Here is a 22,349-nt window from a genome sequence, read left to right as displayed (position 1 = left end):
GGTTTTGCATTTAGAAACAAAGGAGCCTGAGTCAGTATTAGAGCGGGATGGATTGCAGGAAAATGACTGGGGATCCTTGCGGGAACCTGTGTGTGTGATGGTGGAACGGACGCTTGGGCTCGACTGGGAACGCGGCTCTTGAGATTCTCAGTGGAAATGGGATGTTTTTGCCTCCGTGGTAGAATGAGAGTAGAAAACACTGCGTTCAGAATACTGCCCCTGTTGGAGGATTTTTAAACGGATCGGACGACAAGAGGCGGGATGGAGAAATGTCAGAAGTGTCAGAAGTGTCAGGGGAGTTTTGCAGGTGAAAGGAGGAGTTTGGTAAAGTGTAACCTGAACAAAACTCAAGTGGTGAGAAGGCAAAGGGCGCCGGAGAACCAAAACTGCTGCTCCAGGGATGTGTTTTCAGGAGCAGCGTTGGTTTAAGCAGCGTCTGCTCTGGCTGTTCATTCAGCTGCTTGATTTATTTTCATTTTTATGGAAAGAAAACCAAAACCAACCTCAAACCCCTTCGTTAAACTATGGACTAAAACCAATTCTCTTTTGGAGTAGCTTTGAGGGTTCTGGAGTTGGAGTTTTAAAACATCCCCAGCTAAACCAGGAATTAATGCAGAGAATTGCCCAGGAAGCGGATCGTGATGATCTGTTTGATTTGGTAATACGCACATTAGAAGAGGGGTGGTCGGTAGGTCAGAGAGGTTCTCCTGCCCCTCTGCTCTGCCCTGGGGAGACCACACCTGGAATATTGTGTCCAGTTGTGGCCCCTCAGTTCCAGAAGGACAGGGAACTGCTGGAGAGAGTCCAGCGCAGCCACCAAGATGCTGAAGGGAGTGGAGCATCTCCCGTGTGAGGAAAGGCTGAGGGAGCTGGGGCTCTGGAGCTGGAGGAGACTGAGGGGGGACTCATTCATGTTTACAGATATCTAAAGGGGGAGTGTCAGGAGGATGGAGCCAGGCTCTTCTGGGTGACAATCAGTGATAGGACAAGGGGTAATGGGTGCAAACTGGAACACAGGAGGTTCCACTTAAATATGAGAAGCAACTTGTTCCTGGTGAGGGTGGCAGAGCCTGGCCCAGGCTGCCCAGGGAGGTTGTGGAGTCTCCTTCTCTGCAGACATTCAAACCCGCCTGGACACCTTCCTGTGGAACCTCAGCTGGGTGTTCCTGCTCCATGGGGGGATTGCACTGGATGAGCTTTCCAGGGCCCTTCAACCCTGACATTCTGGGATTCTGTGAAACAGAGAGAACTCGATTACAGTACAAAAGTGGAGAAAGTCCTGGGTACGGCGTCTTGTGTTGATCTCGATGAGAAGCGCTGGAACCACTGGGTCCTGCTCAGCACCAGCGGGTTCGTTTGGACACACAGGCACGGGGTTTTAATTGGGAGGGCGATCAGGGGGAAAAAACCCTGAAGTGTGATGGGGGGTTTGCCCCTTGGCTCAGGAATGGGCGGGTTTATGGCAAGAGGTGTCTTAGTGCTGAGGTTCCTGTTCACACGTTGTCAAATCCTTGGGAAGAAAAATAGATCGGTCAGTGAAGCTCAGCAGAAAGTTTTTACTTTAAATGAAGAATTTGTTGTGTTCAGTACAGGGGTTGTGCGGTGAAATGAGGTAAATTCATAGTAGGGTATTTAATGGTCTCCTTTGATCATTAGCTAATAGGAAAATAGGAAAAAGGAGCAGTGTTTTCCCACTGTGCAGTGCGGTCACCTGGGGAATGTTCCTGCGCTTGGGAAACGCTGGAATATTGGGGCTTACTCAGAGGATGGTGAGAATGTCCCAGTCCTTGGCTTGGCCTCTTCCAGGGAGGGGTTTTTGACTCTCTATTAAGCTCATTGAAAGTCTAAGATCATAGAATCACTTTGGTTAGAAAAGATCTTTAAGCTCATAAGTCCAGCTGTTGACCCAACACTGTCCCTATGAACCTCATCGACGTGCAGCGATTTGGTCTGGAACTCTCTATGCAGGGCAATAGCAGCAGCAGCTTTGGGGAGATTTTGCAGTTTTTTGTTTGTTTAACTCGAGATAAACAGTGTCAATTAGCGAAAAGCTGAAATTAGAAGTTGAATGCAACTCCCTTCCTCAGCATTGAAACTAAAGCTGCCAGTGAATGGCGCTGATTTATGTCTGTGCATCCATTTGGATGGGGCTTCTCTCCTGCCTACATTACTGAGTTATATCTGGGCGATGCTGTGTGTGCTTTCGGGAGACCAGGGACAACTTCTGGGATCATCCAGCCTGTGTAAGTAAATGCTCTTCACTGAAAATAGGTGCTTTACAAGTGAAAACGAACCCCAGCAGCACGAGCGGAGGGTGCTGTGGGAGCAGCAGCCGGTTGCGGTCGCAGCGGTCGAAGCCGCGGGGGTTCCTGGCAGAGCCATGGTGAGCGGAGGCTCTGCGGCTGCAGACGGACGGAGCCCATGGATGGGCAGAGCCGGCAGCATCGTCTGTGCTGCTCCGCGTCTCTTCCAGGATGGCTGTTAAATTCGGATCTTAATCTGAGTTAGGTTGGGCTTAACGTGTAGGTTTGAAAGCTGGGTCTGGCCGGGGAACTGGGGATGCTCAGCTGCCAGTCTCTGCACCGAATCGGGGATCTTGGCCCCGCCGGCTGCGGTGACCCCGCTGCATCCCCCGCCGGCTGCGGTGACCCCGCTGCATCCCCCGCCGGCTGCGGTGACCCCGCTGCATCCCCCGCCGGCTGCGGTGACCCCGCTGCATCCCCCGCCGGCTGCGGTGACCCCGCTGCATCCCCCGCCGGCTGCGGTGACCCCGCTGCATCCCCCGCCGGCTGCGGTGACCCCGCTGCATCCCCCGCCGGCTGCGGTGACCCCGCTGCATCCCCCGCCGGCTGCGGTGACCCCGCTGCATCCCCCGCCGGCTGCGGTGACCCCGCTGCATCCCCCGCCGGCTGCGGTGACCCCGCTGCATCCCCCGCCGGCTGCGGTGACCCCGCTGCATCCCCCGCCGGCTGCGGTGACCCCGCTGCATCCCCAGCCCCTGCGGTGCTGCCGCTACGTTGCTTGTTGTTGCCTGGTGCTGCCAGAGCCTCTGTACCTGTTCTGTGCGTGCAGTCCCGGCCGTGCAGAGAAGGCTGGTGTCTGCTGTGCGGATCCCCTGCTGTCTGTTCTGTACTGATGTTCAAACCCTATGGATAGTTCCCGTACTCTGCTGTTGGGTTCCTAGGAGCAGCTTGCCCTGATGCTTGAGAATCATCTCCAGTTCACCTCAGCTTTTGTTTGTCTCCAAGTTTGGAGCTGGCACAGAAGCACTGGGATCCTGAGAGGTGATTCCCATCACAAGCTCGTCTTTGGCTGCAGTTGATTTCTGGTTTGTTTGTTCTCCTTTGCTAGTGTGCAGTACATAACAGAACCCGATTTTGTCTCAAATGAGAAATACTCAGCCAAGCTTACGTTATCAAAGAGTTCTGTGTGTTGGGTATGTTGCAGCACTCAGGGCCCTTTCTTAGCAAGGAGGAATTCAGTGTTTTTGTTGGAAAAATCACCTACACTCGGAATGACCGAGCAAAGCCCCTGTCACCACAAACGAGGTTGGCTGCTGCCTGGAGTTACCAGCTCATGGCAGCCTTGTAACAGGGTCAGGGAGGGATTAACTCCCGTTGCACAGGGGGCTTTGTGGCTGACCCACTGACATGGCCGGGGCGACAAACGGTGCTGCGCATCCCATCCCATCCCATCCTGCCACCCGAGTTTCATTCGAGTGGGTTTTTTAATGTAGTCGTAAAACCGTGCGACTGAAAGGGACCTCGGGAGTCACCGTCCGCTCCCTCCCTCCGGATCAGCAATCACCTCACACCTTCGCCAGCGAGATCAGAGATCGGGGAACAAAGAATGTAGGTCACGCTCGCAGGGTGGGCATCCTGGGAAGCGGGAATCGCTCGAGTTAACTGAATGAATATGTGTTTCCCTCGCAAGAATCGCTAAGATATTCTTTTGGATCTTACTATGAGACGCTGTCTAGCAAAAGAATGGAAGTGACATCCTTTTTTGTGGCTGCCGTCGGAGGGATTGCAACTCAAACGCTACTCGCAGTTTTCAAAAGCTGGGGGAAAAAATAGGAGAGGTTTCAGAAAAGAGCCTGAGGAAAGTCTTTATTTGTGGGGCTGGAAAGCTGGTTCTGTAAAGAGAAGAAAATAGTATTTGTTTATTGAAAAATGGCTTGAAACGTTGCTTGCAGGAAGCTTTCGTGAATGGCTTCTTGGACAGTAAACAAGATATTTGCTTAAAAACGAAATAGGGATAAGGGGAAGAAAAGTCGAAGCCAACCAACTTGTAGAACAGCTTCCCAGAGACGGGGTAATTTCTTCCCTTGAATTCAAGGGGGTGGGGGTGGTTCAGTTTTAATTAGAGAGTGAGTTTGGATGAGGCGCAAGGTTTACCAGCTGAAATTCTCTGAAGGCTGGGATCCCTGCAGCAACAAATCTGGAAGGAGGAATGTCAAAATGGTACAGAAATAGTTCTCCTGACCCTTTGTAATTTGCGTTACTACTTGAAAGATTACTGCGGTTCTTGACGTATGCATGAAGATGCAACAAAGATGCTGAAGGGAGTGGAGCATCTCCCGTGTGAGGAAAGGCTGAGGGAGCTGGGGCTCTGGAGCTGGAGAAGAGGACACTGAGGGGGGACTCATTCATGGGGATCAATATGGAAAGGGGGAGTGTCAGGAGGATGGAGCCAGGCTCTTCTGGGTGACAACCAGTGACAGGACAAGGGGCAATGGGTGCAAACTGGAACACAAGAGGTTCCACTTAAATGTGAGAAGAAACTTGTTCCTGGTGAGGGTGGCAGAGCCTGGCCCAGGCTGCCCAGGGAGGTTGTGGAGTCTCCTTCTCTGCAGACATTCAAACCCGCCTGGACACCTTCCTGTGGAACCTCAGCTGGGTGTTCCTGCTCCATGGGGGGATTGCACTGGATGAGCTTTCCAGGGCCCTTCAACCCCTGACATTCTGGGGTTCTGTGCACAGCTCAATTAATCTAAAAAGTTTATCGCAAAGTTTGAAATGTTGATATCAGACTCATCTTTGGCATGGATTTGTGTTCAGGTTTACTCTGATCGATCATGTATGGACAACAGAAAGCAACAAAGTCAGCTCGGATGAGTCTGAGCGGTGTAAAAACTCCTGGGTTGTTTTGGAAATTGAGGTTTGAGGACCTTGCAGGTGGAAATGTCTGTTCTCACAGATTCCCCAGACACAAATCCAGGGTAGCGGGGCCGTTGGGCTGGTTTGTGTGAGCTCTTCTCTTCCACCGCAGCGCTCATGGTGCGGAGCAGACCTGCAGAATTAGCCTTGCCGCGACCAGCTCCCTCTTGTGGAGCAACAGCAAGGTGGATAAAGGCACTGATTCCAAAACACGGCTCTCTTAGTGCTGCTTTCAACTGACATCGCGTTTGCCTTAGTAAGTTGTGCTTCACAATGTATGTGAGATTTTGTTGGGGAAATAATATTGAGGAAGGGTTGAAAGCATCTTGTTTAGGAATTGAGGAATTTGCCGTACCCTGGAATACAAAATGACAAATATTATTCTCGTTGGTTATATCAATTTTGAATAGTTCAGATGCTCAGTAAAGAACCATTTGTGAGTTGAAAATGAATCGGTGATTGGGTGGCCTGTTTGCTATACGTGCTGTAATTTCTCCAAATGGTGAACGGCTCTGTCAGTGTCTAATGTCGTACGGAACGGTTTGTGATAAATGGGATATGCAGTCGTGTGTTTCTGAAGTCACAAGTCTTGTTATAATGATCTAATATGACCTATTATATAATGTATAGCATGAGTTTTCCTCAGCTCTACGTGCTTAAAAACGTCAAAAGCCGGATGAAATCCAGCGTTACCTCTCATTAAGTCAATTTACTGGATCTCCGCAGAAGTTCTTGCAATGACTTTCTCCTGGCTCAAAACAAAACGCTTTTAAGGCTGTTAAATTTGTGTTTATAGTTGATGGACCCGTCTGCCTGATAGATTGAAAACCCGTCTGCTGAAAGGCCTCTATTGAATAGATTGAGTTTCCAAAGCTGCTCTTTGCGAAGCAGCCGCCGTGCCATCAAAGTCTTCTGCTGTGTTTAACATTCATTCAGTATCATTAAACCTAAACTGCAAGGCGTAGAAAATACCTGTGCTGGAAGCTTGTGTTGTCTGGGGTTGTGTTACTTGTTCTGATGAACTGGAAAACTAGTGCTTTGCTAGAGCAAGTGTCTTTGGCCAAAAAAGCCAATAATTTAATAGAATCATAGAACAGTTTGGGTTGGAGGGACCTTCCCAGCTCCCCCAGTGCCACCCCTGCCATGACAGGGACATCTTCACCAGCTCAGGTTTCTCAGAGCCCCGTCCAGCCTGGCCTGGGATGTCTGCAGGGATGGTTCATCCACCACCTCTCTGGGAGCCTGGGCCAGGCTCTCACCACCCTCAGGGCCAACAATTTCTTTCTGATGTCCAACCTGAATCTCCCTCCTTTAGTTTAAAACCATTACCCCTTGTCCTATGGCAACAGCCCTTGCTCTAAAGTCTGTCCCCATCTTTCCTAATGGCTCCTTTTATGTCCAGAAAGGCTGCACTAAGGTCTCCCCGGAGCTTCTCTTCTCCAGCTGAACACCCCAACTCTCTCAGCCTTATTTCCCAAAACATGCCCCTGTCAGTAATAAACAGGAGATGTCTGGCGCCAATCAGTTAATTGTGAGGAGTATGTTTTTGGTGCACCGTGTTGTGAGTGAGGTATTTTTGTAAGATAATGCACATAAACAACTTCATTTGCTTTCATAAACGGAGAGGACAACCTTGGTTTCTGTCTTGTCTAAAGAAGGCTGCTTTCCAGCAGTGGCTCTGAGGTCTGCGTCTGTCCTGGGACCCTTGTATCTTTATTTCTTTGAGTGTGAGATGAATTCTTGCCCCTCATATTCCTGTTCCTTGTCCTCTGCAGATCCTCAGTACAGGATCCTGGTTTGGGGTGATGCGTTGCCCACCTGCGAGAACCTTGGCTGATGACTGAGCTAAGCCGTCCCTCAGCACACGCCTCTTTGTTTTCATTTGTGCTCTCAGCCTCAGCAAAGCGCTTGGGATCTCACAGCTCTCCCTTCAGCAATTTAATTTGGTTCCCGAATGTCCCGTGGGTGTTGTGTGTGTCATTTCCACTGTGTCCTTGCCTGCTTTGGTCGCCCATCTCCTGTCCTCCCCAAACAAACTCCAGACTTGTGCCTGATGTTGGGACCAGTCGGTCCAGCTTGGAAGTCAGATGTGCTGGGTTGAAGCACAACACTTAAATCTTGCCCTGAATGCTCCCAGTCATGTTTCTCATTGTACTTTGGGGGCCATTGGATATCAGGACACTGGCAAACAACATCAGATGTTTTCTCCATCAGATTTGCAATTTTCATTGAATTTAATAGCCTGGCAAACAAAAATGTAGGTTTAGCTTTACCTAGTTAGCTTAATAACATCGTGCTGTTGGACACCAGCCTTAGTTTTGTGGTTGAAAGAACAGGAATCATTGAGAAGCACTGGTTGAGGATTGACTATCCTCTTGATAATTTGTCATTGCAACCCCCCTATTCTCATCTAATTTCCAGTTCAAATCTTAATTTCAACCTGGTCTTGTCAAGTTTTGATGTGCTGAAAACGTCTTATAGGATCAGAAAGCTTCTCTCTTATTGGTAATTTAGAGGTCTGGATTAGTCAACCTAGTCACCTAGGTTGATGTTGCTCTTTGCTGTTCGGGTTTTCCGTGCTCTCGGTGACTCTTGCATCTTGTGAACATTCCTGGTTCCCCATGGGTTTGCTCTACTGACATGGTGGGGTTCACATAATCCAGAATTCAGCCCGGCTGTTTGTCTGTAAGATAATTGCTTTGTAAATCTGCTAAAACAACAAGTATTCTGCTTGTGACGCTGATCTTATTGAAGTCGCCCCAGTCCGCAGGTGCTTAGATGTTCTTTTTCCTGGTAGAAAGCTCTTGTCTTACTCCATTCTCAGTAGCTCTGATGCACATTATTCTGTAATTAGTGATAATAAGGTGGCTTTATATGTAATAAATGACTGTCAAGTTTAAATCAAACCTAATTTGGTTTAGGGAAGCTGCGTATTGGCAAACCAACGGCATGTGATAGATGGCAGAGATGTAAAGGATGAAATTGCTCTGTGGCGGTTATTTATAAATAACACTACCGGTTGCAGGTATTTTGTCAAGGTAGTAATCTTGGTTTTAATTGGTAATATTCCAGCTGTTCCTGAATGTTTGCAGACAAGGAATTAAGAAAATAAGTTTTTTAAAAAATGGTTTTAGTGCAGCTGCTGTTGGTTTTGGAGACCGGCGTTTATGAACACTAACTGCTGCGTTCGTCCTTTGTGAACATCTAAAGCCTCTGCTACCAGTGTTAATCTTCTGGATGGAGGCAGGCGCTACAGTTTGGATCAGGGTTTATGAAACTTCGCCTTTTGTGTGGTACCAATATGAATTGGATGAGACAAGTGGCGTCCTGTCCGAGTTGGAACTGAGTTGCTGTTATTCCCAGTGAAGGTGCTGGGTGGATTGACTTAGAATCATAGAGTGTCCTGAGCTGGAGGGACCAACAAGGATCATGGAGTCCAACTGCTGTCCCTGCACAGGACACCCCACAGGTCACCCTGTGTGTCTGAGGACGTTGTCCAGTCTCTTCTTGAACACTGTCAGGTTGGGCCGTGACACCTCCCTGGGAGCCTGTTCAGTGTCCAGCACCTCTGGGTGAAGAACCTTTTCCTCATGTCCCACTGACCCTCCCTGGCACATCTGCTGCCATTCCCTGGGCTCTGTCACTGTCACAGAGAAGAGCTCAGCCCTGCCCCTCCTGCTCCTGCTGAGGAACCTGCAGCCCATGAGCTCTGCCCTCAGTCTGCTCTGCTCCAGCTGAACAAACCCAGGGAGTGCAGCTGCTCCTCATCCGGCTTCCCCTCCAAACCTTCACCAGCTTCACAGCCTCCTCTGGACACTTTCTGGTAGCTTTATCTCCTTTTCTCCTGTGTCCCCAGCCCTGCACACAGTGAATGCCCCAGGTGAGGCCGCCCCAGCGCAGAGCAGAGCGGGACAATCCCCCCTGCCCGGCTGGCCGTGCTGTGCTGGGTGCACCAGGACACAGGGCCCTCTTGGCTCCAGGGACACTGGTGGCTCATGTTCAACTTGTCGTTGACAAAATTGAACATGTGCCAACAGTGTTGACTTGCAGAGCAGCACCTCTTCCTGGGATTCTGCTCTCACTGTCCCTCGGCTGTCATGCGGTTCTCATTTGGGACCAACCTGGGTCGTGAGATGGGGTCTGTGCCCTGTTCTGCACTTTCAGCTGCCCCCCTGGGGAGGGTGGATCCAGAGCTCACCACAGCGGGTGGGATGGGGTGGCTGATGGGTGCGTGCAGGGGGGCACATGCGGTCACATTTAGGCCTGAGGAGGGTCTGGAAGCCACAGAGACTTCATGCTTCAGGCCTCAGCATATAGACTGGCATATGTAGAATTTTCCTTTATTTTCCTGGTCTTTTGATGAAACTCTTCTGTTTTTTCCAGGACTGGCAGCCTCCATTTGCATGTGATGTTGATAAGCTTCACTTTACACCAAGGATCCAGAGGCTCAATGAACTGGAGGTAAACTGGAAAGCTGAATGTTGTTTCTAATTCAAAATGTTTAACTACTTCTCTAAGAGGTGGCGTTTTCCAGTGACTGCGAGCTGTGTTTGACGTGACCTGACAGCACTCGGGACCCCAAACATCAGATTTTAGTCAACACAGAAATTCATCTGTATCAGAATTTAGTTAAAAACACATCAAGCATAAAAAGTAAAGTTAACGCTCATTAAAGGAACGTAATTCAGACCTTTTCCACACAGAGGTGCTTATAAGTGCTTAAACTCAAATTCTCAAGTGCCATAGATTTGTGTCTGCATTTTGCACAAGTGAAGCATCTTTGAAAAGTAGGAGAGATGAAACATTTACAGAGTGCTTTAAAAATAACAAGCCATTCAGAAGAAACAATTACGAAATCCGCATTCAGCTGGTGCGAAATTCGCTGGTTGCGAGCAATTTCATTCACTGCTCCCATGAATTCCGGCTAAAATAAGGGATTGGCCAGGGGTCCTGCTTAAGTTACTGCTGGTGTGAGTTGGAAGGACGGTGACTTTGCCCGATTTTTCTCCTGACACTTGATTTCACAGAATCCCAGAACGTCAGGGGTTGAAGGGCCCTGGAAAGCTCATCCAGTGCAATCCCCCCATGGAGCAGGAACACCCAGCTGAGGTTCCACAGGAAGGTGTCCAGGCGGGTTTGAATGTCTGCAGAGAAGGAGACTCCACAACCTCCCTGGGCAGCCTGGGCCAGGCTCTGACACCCTCACCAGGAACAAGTTTCCTCTCTTCTTTCAGTGGAATCTCCTGTGGTTCAGTTTGTACCCATTGCCCCTTGTCCTGTCACTGGTTGTCACCCAGAAGAGCCTGGCTCCATCCTCCTGACACTCCCCCTTTCCATATTGATCCCCATGAACGAGTCCCCCCTCAGTGTCCTCTTCTCCAGCTCCAGAGCCCCAGCTCCCTCAGCCTTTCCTCACACGGGAGATGCTCCACTCCCTTCAGCATCTTGGTGGCTGCGCTGGACTCTCTCCAGCAGTTCCCTGTCCTTCTGGAGCTGAGGGGCCACAACTGGACACAATATTCCAGGTGTGGTCTCCCCAGGGCAGAGCAGAGGGGCAGGAGAACCTCTCTGACCTACTGACCACCCCCTTCTAACCCACCCCAGGTACCATTGGCCTTCCTGGCCACAGAGTATGGGCTCGAACGCTGGCTATGGATGCTAAAAAATAAAGATCTGTGTGGATGTGAGCTATTTCAGAGCTACCTCGGGAGCTTGAGAGCAAGCCAGTCTGAAGAGACAAGGCCTTTTTTACCCTAAAAAGAGAAAATGTGATAACAATTAAATGTGTCAAAGTCTAAGCTACTACTGTTCAACACAGCAACAGTTGAAATATCCTGCTGTTTGAACTGCTGTGCAAACATACCAGTTGGCTTTCCCTGTGCCGACTGGTATACAGCCATAAAAATGAAACAAATGTAGTTCAGAGTAGAAAGGTCTAATGAAAACATCTTTTTGGGTGTATTTTTGGGGGTTTGATTTGTTGATGTGTGAACAACGCCATTGACTGTTATGAGGACATAACAAGATGGATGGATGATGGCAGAGCGGTGGACGTGATCTACCTTGACTTGAGTGAGGCATTGGACACAGTGTGCACAGCATCCTCACAGCTGAACTGAGGGAGTGCGGTCTGGATGAGCGGGCAGTGAGGTGGGCTGGGAAGTGGCTGAAGGGAAGAAGCCAGAGAGTCGTGGTCAATGGGGCAGAGTCCAGTTGAGGCCTGGATCCAGTGCAGGGCCTCAGGGGTCAGTGCTGGGGCTGGGATTATTCAATATATTCATCAATGATTTGGATGAGGGAATAGAGTGACTGTCAGCAAGTTTGCTGGTGACACCAAGCTGGGAGGAGTGGCTGACACTGGAAGCTGTGCTGCCATCAGAGACCTGGACAGGCTGGAGAGTTGGGCGGGGAAAAATGTAATGAAATAGAACAAGGGCAAGTGTAGAGTCTTGAATCTGGGCAGGAACAACCCCAGGTTCCAGTGTAAGTTGGGGAATGAGCTATTAGAGAGCAGTGTAGGGGAAAGGGACCTGGGGGTCCTGGGGACAGCAGGGTGACCATGAGCCAGCACTGGGCCCTTGTGGCCAGGAAGCCAATGGTACCTGGGGTGGGTTAGAAGGGGGTGGTCAGTAGGTCAGAGAGGTTCTCCTGCCCCTCTGCTCTGCCCTGGGGAGACCACACCTGGAATATTGTGTCCAGTTGTGGCCCCTCAGTTCCAGAAGGACAGGGAACTGCTGGAGAGAGTCCAGCGCAGCCACCAAGATGCTGAAGGGAGTGGAGCATCTCCCGTGTGAGGAAAGGCTGAGGGAGCTGGGGCTCTGGAGCTGGAGAAGAGGACACTGAGGGGGGACTCATTCATGTTTACAGATATCTAAAGGGGCAGTGTCAGGAGGATGGAGCCAGGCTCTTCTCGGTGACAACCAGTGACAGGACAAGGGGCAATGGGTGCAAACTGGAACACAAAGGGTTCCGCTTAAATCTGAGAAGAAACTTGTTCCCGGTGAGGGTGTCAGAGCCTGGCCCAGGCTGCCCAGGGAGGTTGTGGAGTCTCCTTCTCTGCAGACATTCAAACCCGCCTGGACACCTTCCTGTGGAACCTCATCTGGGTGTTCCTGCTTCATGGGGGATTGCACTGGATGAGCTTTCCAGGTCCCTTCCAACCCCTCACATTCTGGGATTCTCTGGAAACCATTTGTTTCTTTTTGGTTTATTTGTAATAAAATCATAATAAACAATTACATTTATTAATATTATAAATCCAAGCAGTGCTGCTAGTTCAGATAGTTTTCAGCCATAATAACTCATTGTTCATCTGTTCTCAGAAAGTACTTTTCTAAATGCAGCAAAAGTCAACAAAAAAATAACTTGAGGAAGGGCTGGATTATTTTTCTGCATCCAATGTGAGGGGAAAATGCAAAATCACACTTGAGAGAGAATAACCAGGCAAGGAACTGGGGCTGCACAATAACCACTGGGATTCAACAGCTTCACCTGCAGTTATTGAGCGGTTCTTTGTTTGTTTCTTCTTTTTTTTCAGGCTCAAACTCGTGTCAAGTTGAATTTTCTGGACCAGATTGCGAAGTTTTGGGAGCTTCAAGGATGCACACTGAAAATTCCCCACGTAGAGAGGAAGATCTTGGATTTATTTCAGCTTAACAGAGTAAGACTATTGCAAGGGAGAGACTCTTCCTAATGTGTTGTGTTATCTCAGTTTCTGGGATGGTATCGTGGTTGCTCAAAGGAGATTTTGGAGTGTATCTGAGCTGGAAAAATTATTGTTTTATTTAACCTAATATAGCTAATGTGACAAAATAGTAGGAAATATGGGTGTTTTGATGTGAGCTAAGAGATCAAATTAAATATCCAGCTCTTCTTTAAAGCTGAACTTGGATAGAAACTCATCAAGAATAAGCTTAGGCTTAGCTGAAGGAACCTTCTGAATAGCGACAGCAGTGAGGAAAACATTTTTCCGTGAGCAATATGGGAGCAATATGACTTTCAACTTCCAGAGAAAAATTTAATGAAATAGAACAAGGGCAAGTGTAGAGTCTTGAATCTGGGCAGGAACAACCCCAGGTTCCAGTGTAAGTTGGGGAATGAGCTATTAGAGAGCAGTGTAGGGGAAAGGGAGCTGGGGGTCCTGGGGACAGCAGGGTGAGCATGAGCCAGCACTGGGCCCTTGTGGCCAGGAAGCCAATGGGGCCTGGGGTGGGTTAGAAGGGGGTGGTCAGTAGGTCAGAGAGGTTCTCCTGCCCCTCTGCTCTGCCCTGGGGAGACCACACCTGGAATATTGTGTCCAGTTGTGGCCCCTCAGTTCCAGAAGGACAGGGAACTGCTGGAGAGAGTCCAGCGCAGCCACCAAGATGCTGAAGGGAGTGGAGCATCTCCCGTGTGAGGAAAGGCTGAGGGAGCTGGGGCTCTGGAGCTGGAGAAGAGGAGACTGAGGGGGGACTCATTCCTGTTTACAGATATCTAAAGGGGGAGTGTCAGGAGGATGGAGCCAGGCTCTTCTGGGTGACAACCAGTGACAGGACAAGGGGCAATGGGTGCAAACTGGAACACAGGAGGTTCCACTGAAAGAGGAGAAGAAACTTCTTGGGGGTGAGGGTGTCAGAGCCTGGCCCAGGCTGCCCAGGGAGGTTGTGGAGTCTCCTTCTCTGCAGACATTCAAACCCGCCTGGACCCCTTCCTGTGGAACCTCAGCTGGGTGTTCCTGCTCCATGGGGGGATTGCACTGGATGAGCTTTCCAGGTCCCTTCAACCCCTGACATTCTGGGATTCTGTGAGAAGTTTCTGTTTTCTGATAGGGGGTGGAATTCACTGACCCCCAGGATCTGTTCTCTCTGTTTCTTTACGTTAGTTTTGATTTGGTTGATGTTGAGCCTATTTCGTAGCACTTGTTCGAATGAGAACTGGTTGTACTGCACGAGAAAGTGGGGTTGGAATACGAAATAGAGGCGTGACAAAGTGCAGCCAAATTCCCCCAAGTGGACTGAATTCCTGCTTGAGTGTTTAAAGGTGCTGACTTGTTTGTAAAGTAATTGAAAAGTTTGTGCTCCCTGAATAGGTATTATGGTACATGTTTCAGTTATTGCTTTTAAATAATTTTCATGGTTTTGTTGTTGTGTTTTTCGTATTTTTAAATCTGTTTGTTTAACTTAAATAGCAGTTGTAGCACTGTCTTGTGTTTTAAACTAGCGGTAGTTTCCTTAAATGCTAATAATTTTAGTGTTAAATATATGACCTTTTTGTTTTCACTTTTCAGCTAGTTGCAGAAGAAGGAGGATTTGATGTTGTTTGCAAGGACAGAAAATGGACCAAAATAGCCACAAGAATGGGATTCGCTCCCGGAAAAGCCGTGGGCTCGCACATCCGTGCGCATTACGAGCGCATTCTGTACCCTTACAACTTATTCCAGTCCGGAGCAAGCCTCTTGGTAAGCTATATTGAACTTAATTGAAGTGCAATTAGTTTAGCAGCCAGCCTGTTAGTTTTGATGTATTGATGGAACGTTTCCGAAGCCTGCGTTTCATGCTTTGTGGCACGCAGGTGACAAGGTGCGACCTGCGGCATCAATGGAAGCGATCTGTCCATCACTCTCTAGAACGACCTGAAGGGCAGTTCTAGCCAGGGGGGATTGGGCTCTTCTCCCAGGCACTCAGCAATAGGACAAGGGGGCATGGGCTTCAACTCTGCCAGGGGAAATTGAGGCTGGAGATGAGAAAGCAATTCTGTGCAGAGAGAGTGGTCAGCATTGGAATGGCTGCCCAGGGAGGTGCTGGACTCACCGGCCCTGGAGGTTTGTAAACTGAGATTGGCCATGGCACTTAGTGCCATGATCTGGTGAACGGACTGGAGTTGGAGCAAGGGTTGGACTGGATGAGCTCTGAGGGCTTTTCCAACCCAGTCCATTCTGGGATTCTGTGAATTCGGAAAGCCGTAGATAAGCTTTTAATCAAAAGGGAAGTTTTTAGAATCAGTCTTCAAGGTGACCTCTCACTGCCCACTTTGAATGCTGCCTTTTTGTATCTTCTGTCTGCAGTTTATTGAAGCATCACGATAACGGACATTCAGACTCAATGTAAAGATTCCTTTGTCGTTTTGTCAAATGTAACAGTACTGTATTCACAGATGGTTGTAGGTCCATCTCTGATATGACAATTGTGACTCGTTCATATAGGTCATGTTACTGTTGTCATCAATACTGTTTTTATCAACTCAGCACAGTAATTATTAAAACCCTGTCTACTTTCTTCGCGCGAACCAGGAAATTGTTCTACACGAAGTCTGCATTAGAAGCAGAAATTAAGCGATCGAATTGTGTGTCTCTAGTGTTTGCAGAAGCCAGATCTGACCAGTGACACAAAGGACAAGGAATACAAGCCCCACGACATTCCCCAGAGACAGTCGGTTCCGCCGTCCGAGACTTGTCCACCCGCCCGAAGAGCAAAACGCCTGCGAGCAGAGGTGAGAGAAACGCTCTCTGTGGGTGACCGCTTCGTGTGCCCGAGCGTGGGACCCTCGTGCCGCGGCCGTTTGCCCGGCGACGCGGCACAACCGCGGCCAGTTACATCACGGGACGGGTCTTCTTCCGATCAGATCGCTACATGTATATGCACAGTAAACAGCTGTTTAGCTTTGTCATTGCTCAACATACCTAAATTCTTGTATATGTGTGGATTATAAGTAGTGTGGTGAGGGTTGTGTGATACTTTAAAGTGTTGCTGTGGTTGGGAGTTCTGAAAGGCTTTTCAGCTGGAGCTGTTCAGCTTACACAGCAGGTACGAGTGTGTACGCTGTAATAGTCTGTTTAGTATAATTACAAATAATATGGGGCTCATAGATTAAAATACAGGTGACAAATTATAGAAATGAAGCTTGTGTTGTGCAGCTTTGATCTCTGCTGTTTCCCCAGAGGACAGGAGCTTTTCTTTAGGTATCTTGGGAGGTTTCTGTAAATCTTCCATGAGTTCCAGCCAGGTGTTACAGCACAGAAGGTGTTTGTTGAAACACAAGCATTGTGGTATTTCAGTTTTTACTGAGTCCTATCAATTCTTTATATGTTCAGCAGGTAATATAAGGAAAAAATTGCATAACTGAGACAGTATGGTGTTGTACAGTCAAACAGGATTAATCTTACATGTGCTTATGGAATAATATTTATTTGGATAAGCATAATTCCAGTGTAAGTTGGGGAATGAGCTATTAGAGAGCAGCGTAGGGGAAAGGGACCTGGGGGTCCTGGGGACAGCAGGGTGACCATGAGCCAGCACTGGGCCCTTGTGGCCAGGAAGGCCAATGGTACCTGGGGTGGGTTAGAAGGGGGTGGTCAGTAGGTCAGAGAGGTTCTCCTGCCCCTCTGCTCTGCCCTGGGGAGACCACCCCTGGAATATTGTGTCCAGTTGTGGCCCCTCAGTTCCAGAAGGACAGGGAACTGCTGCAGAGAGTCCAGCGCAGCCACCAAGATGCTGAAGGGAGTGGAGCATCTCCCATGTGAGGAAAGGCTGAGGGAGCTGGGGCTCTGGAGCTGGAGAAGAGGACACTGAGGGGGGACTCATTCATGTTTACAGATATATAAAGGGGCAGTGTCAGGAGGATGGAGCCAGGCTCTTCTGGGTGACAACCAGTGACAGGACAAGGGGCAATGGGTGCAAACTGGAACACAGGAGGCTCCACTTAAATGTGAGAAGCAACTTGTTGGGGGTGAGGGTGTCAGAGCCTGGCCCAGGCTGCCCAGGGAGGTTGTGGAGTCTCCTTCTCTGCAGACATTCAAACCCGCCTGGACACCTTCCTGTGGAACCTCAGCTGGGTGTTCCTGCTCCATGGGGGGATTGCACTGGATGAGCTTTCCAGGGCCCTTCAACCCCTGACATTCTGGGATTCTGAGTCATATTTTAGGAGATCACCATGTGTCTCTTTTGCTGGCAAACTGTTTTGCTGTGATTTCGATCCTTCCAGACTGACGTCCCCTCCTGAGTTTACTGTTTCTTTTGTTTGAGCAGGGGAGGCTGGTTCCCAGGAGAGGGTCTTATTAGTGCTGACATCTCAGGTTAGGAAGGTCATGATTGCCTCTCTTTGTTTATAATCTAGATTTCTATTTAAGTTCGTTTCAGACTCCCTGTTAACTCCCATTGTTCTAGTCTTACTCTTCATTACTACCAAGTACTGCAGCCTAGTTGTGGCAAATCCTGCCTTTAATTATTCTTAGTTAGTAAGCTACAATTAAGGTTTTCTAAAGCTTTTCCACTCAAATACTCAGTTACAAGTGGGTTTATAATTCTGAGAAAACCTCAGTAGTCTGGAAGTTGCCATTTGAAGTCTCTGTGGTCGGAAGATGCCGGTTCTCACGGGTCCTTTCAAGTCGAACAGCGGGGCAAATAGCGACTCAAATTGTGTCTGACAGGGTGTGAGGTGACACTGACTAACAAAGAGTTCACGTTCCTGTCGTTTCGGTGAAAGCCAACAGCCCACACGTACCCAAAACACAGAACTGCCCCATCAGCTCTTTCGCTGGGCACCACTGGTGACAGGCGCCTCATTTTTGTCGCAAGAAAAGACTTGATTAAGAATAGAATTGAAACATATAGAGCTAAAGCTGAATTAAGTGACACGGACTGACTCGCTTAGGGAGGAGCTGTAGCACCTAAGACAACAATTTCCAAACGTGTTTCTGTTTCATTTCAGTGCGAGTCAATTGAATCAATTTTATTCGTCATTGAAGCTCCACACAGTTGGTTTTTGCGCTGACCAGGTTGCAAAGCAGGAATTTTTGGTTAATGCGTCTCGACTTTTTGCTTTAACGAGATATATTTGTCTTCAATTGCAAACGCCAAGTTCATTCTCATGTTTACTGGTTTGGCGTTTCTTGCTTTTCAAAGGCATCTGCTTATAACCTTGAAAACAAGTGCAGGAATGTGAGAGTCAGTCAAAAGAGCAGTAAATTATACTTATTAGTAAAAAATGCAGCCCGTGGGATAAGCGTTGGCTTGCAGGTGTGAGATATGTACACTGAATCCCAGAATGTGAGGGGTTGAAGGGCTCTGGAAAGCTCATCCAGTGCAATCCCCCATGGAGCAGGAACACCCAGCTGAGGTTCCACAGGAAGGGGTCCAGGCGGGTTTGAATGTCTGCAGAGAAGGAGACTCCACAACCTCCCTGGGCAGCCTGGGCCAGGCTCTGACACCCTCACCAGGAACAAGTTTCTTCTCACATTTAAGTGGAACCTCCTGTGTTCCATTTTGCACCCATTGCCCCTTGTCCTGTCACTGGTTGTCGCCGAGAAGAGCCTGGCTCCATCCTCCTGACACTCCCCCTTTAGATATCTGTAAACATGAATGAGGTCACCCCTCAGTCTCCTCCAGCTCCAGAGCCCCAGCTCCCTCAGCCTTTCCTCACACGGGAGATGCTCCACTCCCTTCAGCATCTTGGTGGCTGCGCTGGACTCTCTCCAGCAGTTCCCTGTCCTTCTGGAACTGAGGGGCCACAACTGGACACAATATTCCAGGTGTGGTCTCCCCAGGGCAGAGCAGAGGGGCAGGAGAACCTCTCTGACCTACTGACCACCCCCTTCTAACCCACCCCAGGTACCATTGGCCTTCCTGGCCACAAGGGCCCAGTGCTGGCTCATGGTCACCCTGCTGTCCCCAGGACCCCCAGCTCCCTTTCCCCTACACTGCTCTCTAATAGCTCATTCCCCAACTTACACTGGAACCTGGGGTTGTTCCTGCCCAGATTCAAGACTCTACACTTGCCCTTGTTCTATTTCATTAAATTTTCCCTGCCCACCTCTCAGTTTCACTTTCCCTTTCCTGCTGGTTAGTAAACACATAGGAGAAAATGTTAATAATGGGGCAGCTGCATTGCTTGAGGATCAGTGCAGACCCATCCTGATTCAGTATATTATACTGAATATAACAAGCAGCATTTTCTTGCATATCTTAAGCAACGGGACCTCTGCCTGGGCTCGTGGAAACTCCAATTTGGACAAAGAGAACACCAGAAGTGAAGGAGGTTTGGGGTTCGGGGACGGACTTGTAGCAGGACAGTGGTTGTGAGACCTCATTCCCTTAAGGAATTAACCTGAAACGGCACAATGTCGGAGAAATGAGGCTTTCTGCAGCGGGCTTTGCGAATCCTTCTCCCCCAGCCCCAAAACTTCAGGGAGGAAATACAACAATTAAATAGGAAAACATGATTCTGTGTGGAAAGCTCCGCAATGCACCCAGTTCCCCGCTGAGCAGGCCAAAGTGTGTTCACAAAGTCCATGACAGCCCCAAGTTCTTCACTCCTTTGCTTCTTATTAGTTGCACTGAATCAAACTAAACCCGAGGTGTCATCTTGGCACAGGCTTTTCGTGGGGTTGCCGTTCAGGTTGTTCTGTGTTATTTCTCACTGAATTGTTTTCCTATTTTTTAATAATGGAGTGCAGTGTGTCAGCATTCAGACTGCCGGTTAGATTGATTTGTAAGTGTAAAGTGTAAAAGCAGAGTGTTCAATCTAAGGACATTAACTGATTGTTTTTAATTATTATTTTTATTTCTTTTAAGGCAACCAATATTAAAACTGAATCTGACGCTCCAGAAGCCCGAACTCATAATCTGCGGCGCAGGATGGGCTGCGCACCCCCAAAGTGTGAGAACGGTGAGAGAAACAAAACGTTAATGCAACTTCTATTACTTTATACAAATTCAGTGTAAGAGCAGAGTTGAATTCAGCAGCTGGAACAATTCAGGATGCTTTTAAAAGAATACTTCTGTTAACTTGAAGGGGATGGGGTGGTAGCTGGGGTTGCATCAGTAGGGCAGCACTCTGGAGTTGATGAAGGCTGGGAGGCCTCCCATACCCCTGGGGTGAAATGGGTGTGCTCGGCTCGCTCTCTGAAATGCCTGCACACCAATGCGTGCAGCACGGGGAATGAGCAGGAGGAGTTAGAAACCTGTGTTAGGGCAGGAGATGATGACCTGGTGGCAATTCCGGAGACATGGTGGGACAGCACACATGGCTGGAATGTGGTCATGGATGGCTGTGTCCTTTTCAGGAAAGACAGGCCAGCCAGGCTGGTGGTGGAGTTGCTCTTTATGTGAGAGAGCAGCTACAATGTGTTGTAGAGTGCACTATCAGCAAGTTTGCTGGTGACACCAAGCTGGGAGCAGTGGTGACACTGGAAGCGGTGCTGCCATCAGAGACCTGGACAGGCTGGAGAGTTGGGCGGGGAAACATTTAATGAGATATAACAAGGGAAAGTGCAGAGTATTAGTAAATACTAAGTCAAACTAAGCATTGAAACACTTGGAAATACCTTCATCCTTTTTTTGTGCTGGAGCAGAAAAGGAAATGCAAAGCGCAGTGAAACCTCCCGAGAAGAGAGAACACGAGCCAGAGAAAGACAAATCCAAAGTTCGATCTAAAAAACCCACTAACGCTGTGAGTATCCCTGCCCTGCCGCTGGTTTTATCCATTGCAGGTGCTCCTGGGTTTCTCGTGGGTATGGTGTGAAATCTCATGTCGTTTATGTCACGCTAAGGACTCTTTTGTATTCTTAATGGGACCCTGTGGTTCGAGCAAAGCCGTACGTGTGCCCGCTGGAATAGACGTGCTTGTAAAGCTTCCTGCCGTTAGAAAGCTGAAAATAGCAGGATAGTTAAGTTTTGGTGTCTATAACTGCAGTAACTTGTCTGTCTCTAAGGTGCAGTCTCAACATAATCACTTTGAAAGAGTCCAAATAGAAGCGGTTCTGCTGTGATCTCTCTTTAACCTCAAGGGAGCTTAACGGCAGTTTAAGACGAGCCTTGGTTCCGGCTCTGCAGCAGACCGGCCCCTCCGTCTGCGATTTCAGCACTAACACGGCAGCTTCGTTGTTCAAATGCTTCTCAAAACCCAGCCCTGTTGAACTGAAAGTGGTGCTATTTTGTCTCGCTTTTGAGCAGATGATACCGAGATTCTTTCTGCCCATGCTGCTACTTGGGTCCTTCCCAAAACCACAGCTGTTCTTTCTTTAATCCACACCTGTAGCTATTATAGATACCCGAGAATGACGTGTGCAAGTCCAAGAAGCCTGACACCCAACCAGAAAAACGGTTTGTGAGGCACCAGGTGTATATTATGTTATACTACACCTGCCGAATCCACAGCGCGGCTGGTTTAGACTGTCCTGACCAGTGAATGTCATTTGGAAAAATAACATGGAAGGGCTTGCAACTCTTGTGATCCTTCCTTAAATTACAGAGAAGGGGTTATTTAAACTTTAGTGTAAGTATTTTGCGTTTGCTTGTCTCATTGCCCTTTCAGAGGGAAAATCAATATAAGCTCTGGCAAACGTCCCGGAGTTCCCAAACTGCCCCTTCACTGGGAGTTCCCTTCGGTGCTCCAATTCCCACTCTGGCAATTGTGTGTTACAGGTGGATCTGTGCGTGTGCTGTGTTACAGGTGGATCCGTACGTGTGTCTGCTGTGTTACAGGTGGATCTGTGCGTGTGCTGTGTTACAGGTGGATCTGTACGTGTGTCTGCTGTGTTACAGGTGGATCTGTACACGTGTCTGCTGTGTTACAGGTGGATCTGTACACGTGCTGTGTTACAGGTGGATCTGTACGTGTGTCTCCTGTGTTACAGGTGGATCTGTACGTGTGTCTCCTGTGTTACAGGTGGATCTGTACGTGTGTCTCCTGTGTTACAGGTGGATCTGTACGTGTGTGTCTCCTGTGTTACAGGTGGATCTGTACGTGTGTGTCTGCTGTGTTACAGGTGGATCTGTACGTGTGTCTCCTGCGTTACAGGTGGATCCGTACGTGTGTCTGCTGTGTTACAGGTGGATCCGTACGTGTGTGTCTCCTGTGTTACAGGTGGATCCGTACGTGTGTGTCTGCTGTGTTACAGGTGGATCCGTACGTGTGTCTCCTGTGTTACAGGTGGATCCGTACGTGTGTCTGCTGCATTACAGGTGGATCCGTACGTGTGTCTCCTGTGTTACAGGTGGATCCGTACGTGTGTCTCCTGTGTTACAGGTGGATCCGTACGTGTGTCTGCTGTGTTACAGGTGGATCCGTACGTGTGTGTCTCCTGTGTTACAGGTGGATCCGTACGTGTGTGTCTGCTGTGTTACAGGTGGATCCGTACGTGTGTCTGCTGTGTTACAGGTGGATCTGTACGTGTGTCTCCTGTGTTACAGGTGGATCCGTACGTGTGTCTGCTGC

The 22,349-nt window shown here is 48.9% G+C and overlaps 1 protein-coding gene across 1 annotated transcript in view; it reads left to right on the top strand.

Moving 5' to 3' along the window:
* The window catches only part of KDM5B (lysine demethylase 5B), a 59,227-nt gene that overhangs the window by 4,225 nt on the left and 32,653 nt on the right, over window positions 1-22,349 (top strand). The window contains exons 2-7 of the mRNA XM_065854366.2: window positions 9,543-9,620; window positions 12,697-12,819; window positions 14,425-14,595; window positions 15,492-15,626; window positions 19,706-19,799; window positions 20,485-20,582. Coding sequence (XP_065710438.1) covers window positions 9,543-9,620; window positions 12,697-12,819; window positions 14,425-14,595; window positions 15,492-15,626; window positions 19,706-19,799; window positions 20,485-20,582 — 699 coding nt within the window. The remainder of the gene's footprint in view (window positions 1-9,542; window positions 9,621-12,696; window positions 12,820-14,424; window positions 14,596-15,491; window positions 15,627-19,705; window positions 19,800-20,484; window positions 20,583-22,349) is intronic.

Source organism: Patagioenas fasciata, chromosome 21, assembly GCF_037038585.1.
Source record: "Patagioenas fasciata isolate bPatFas1 chromosome 21, bPatFas1.hap1, whole genome shotgun sequence".
Classification (NCBI taxonomy): Eukaryota; Metazoa; Chordata; class Aves; order Columbiformes; family Columbidae; genus Patagioenas; species Patagioenas fasciata.
This window is presented reverse-complemented; position numbering and strand designations above follow the sequence as displayed.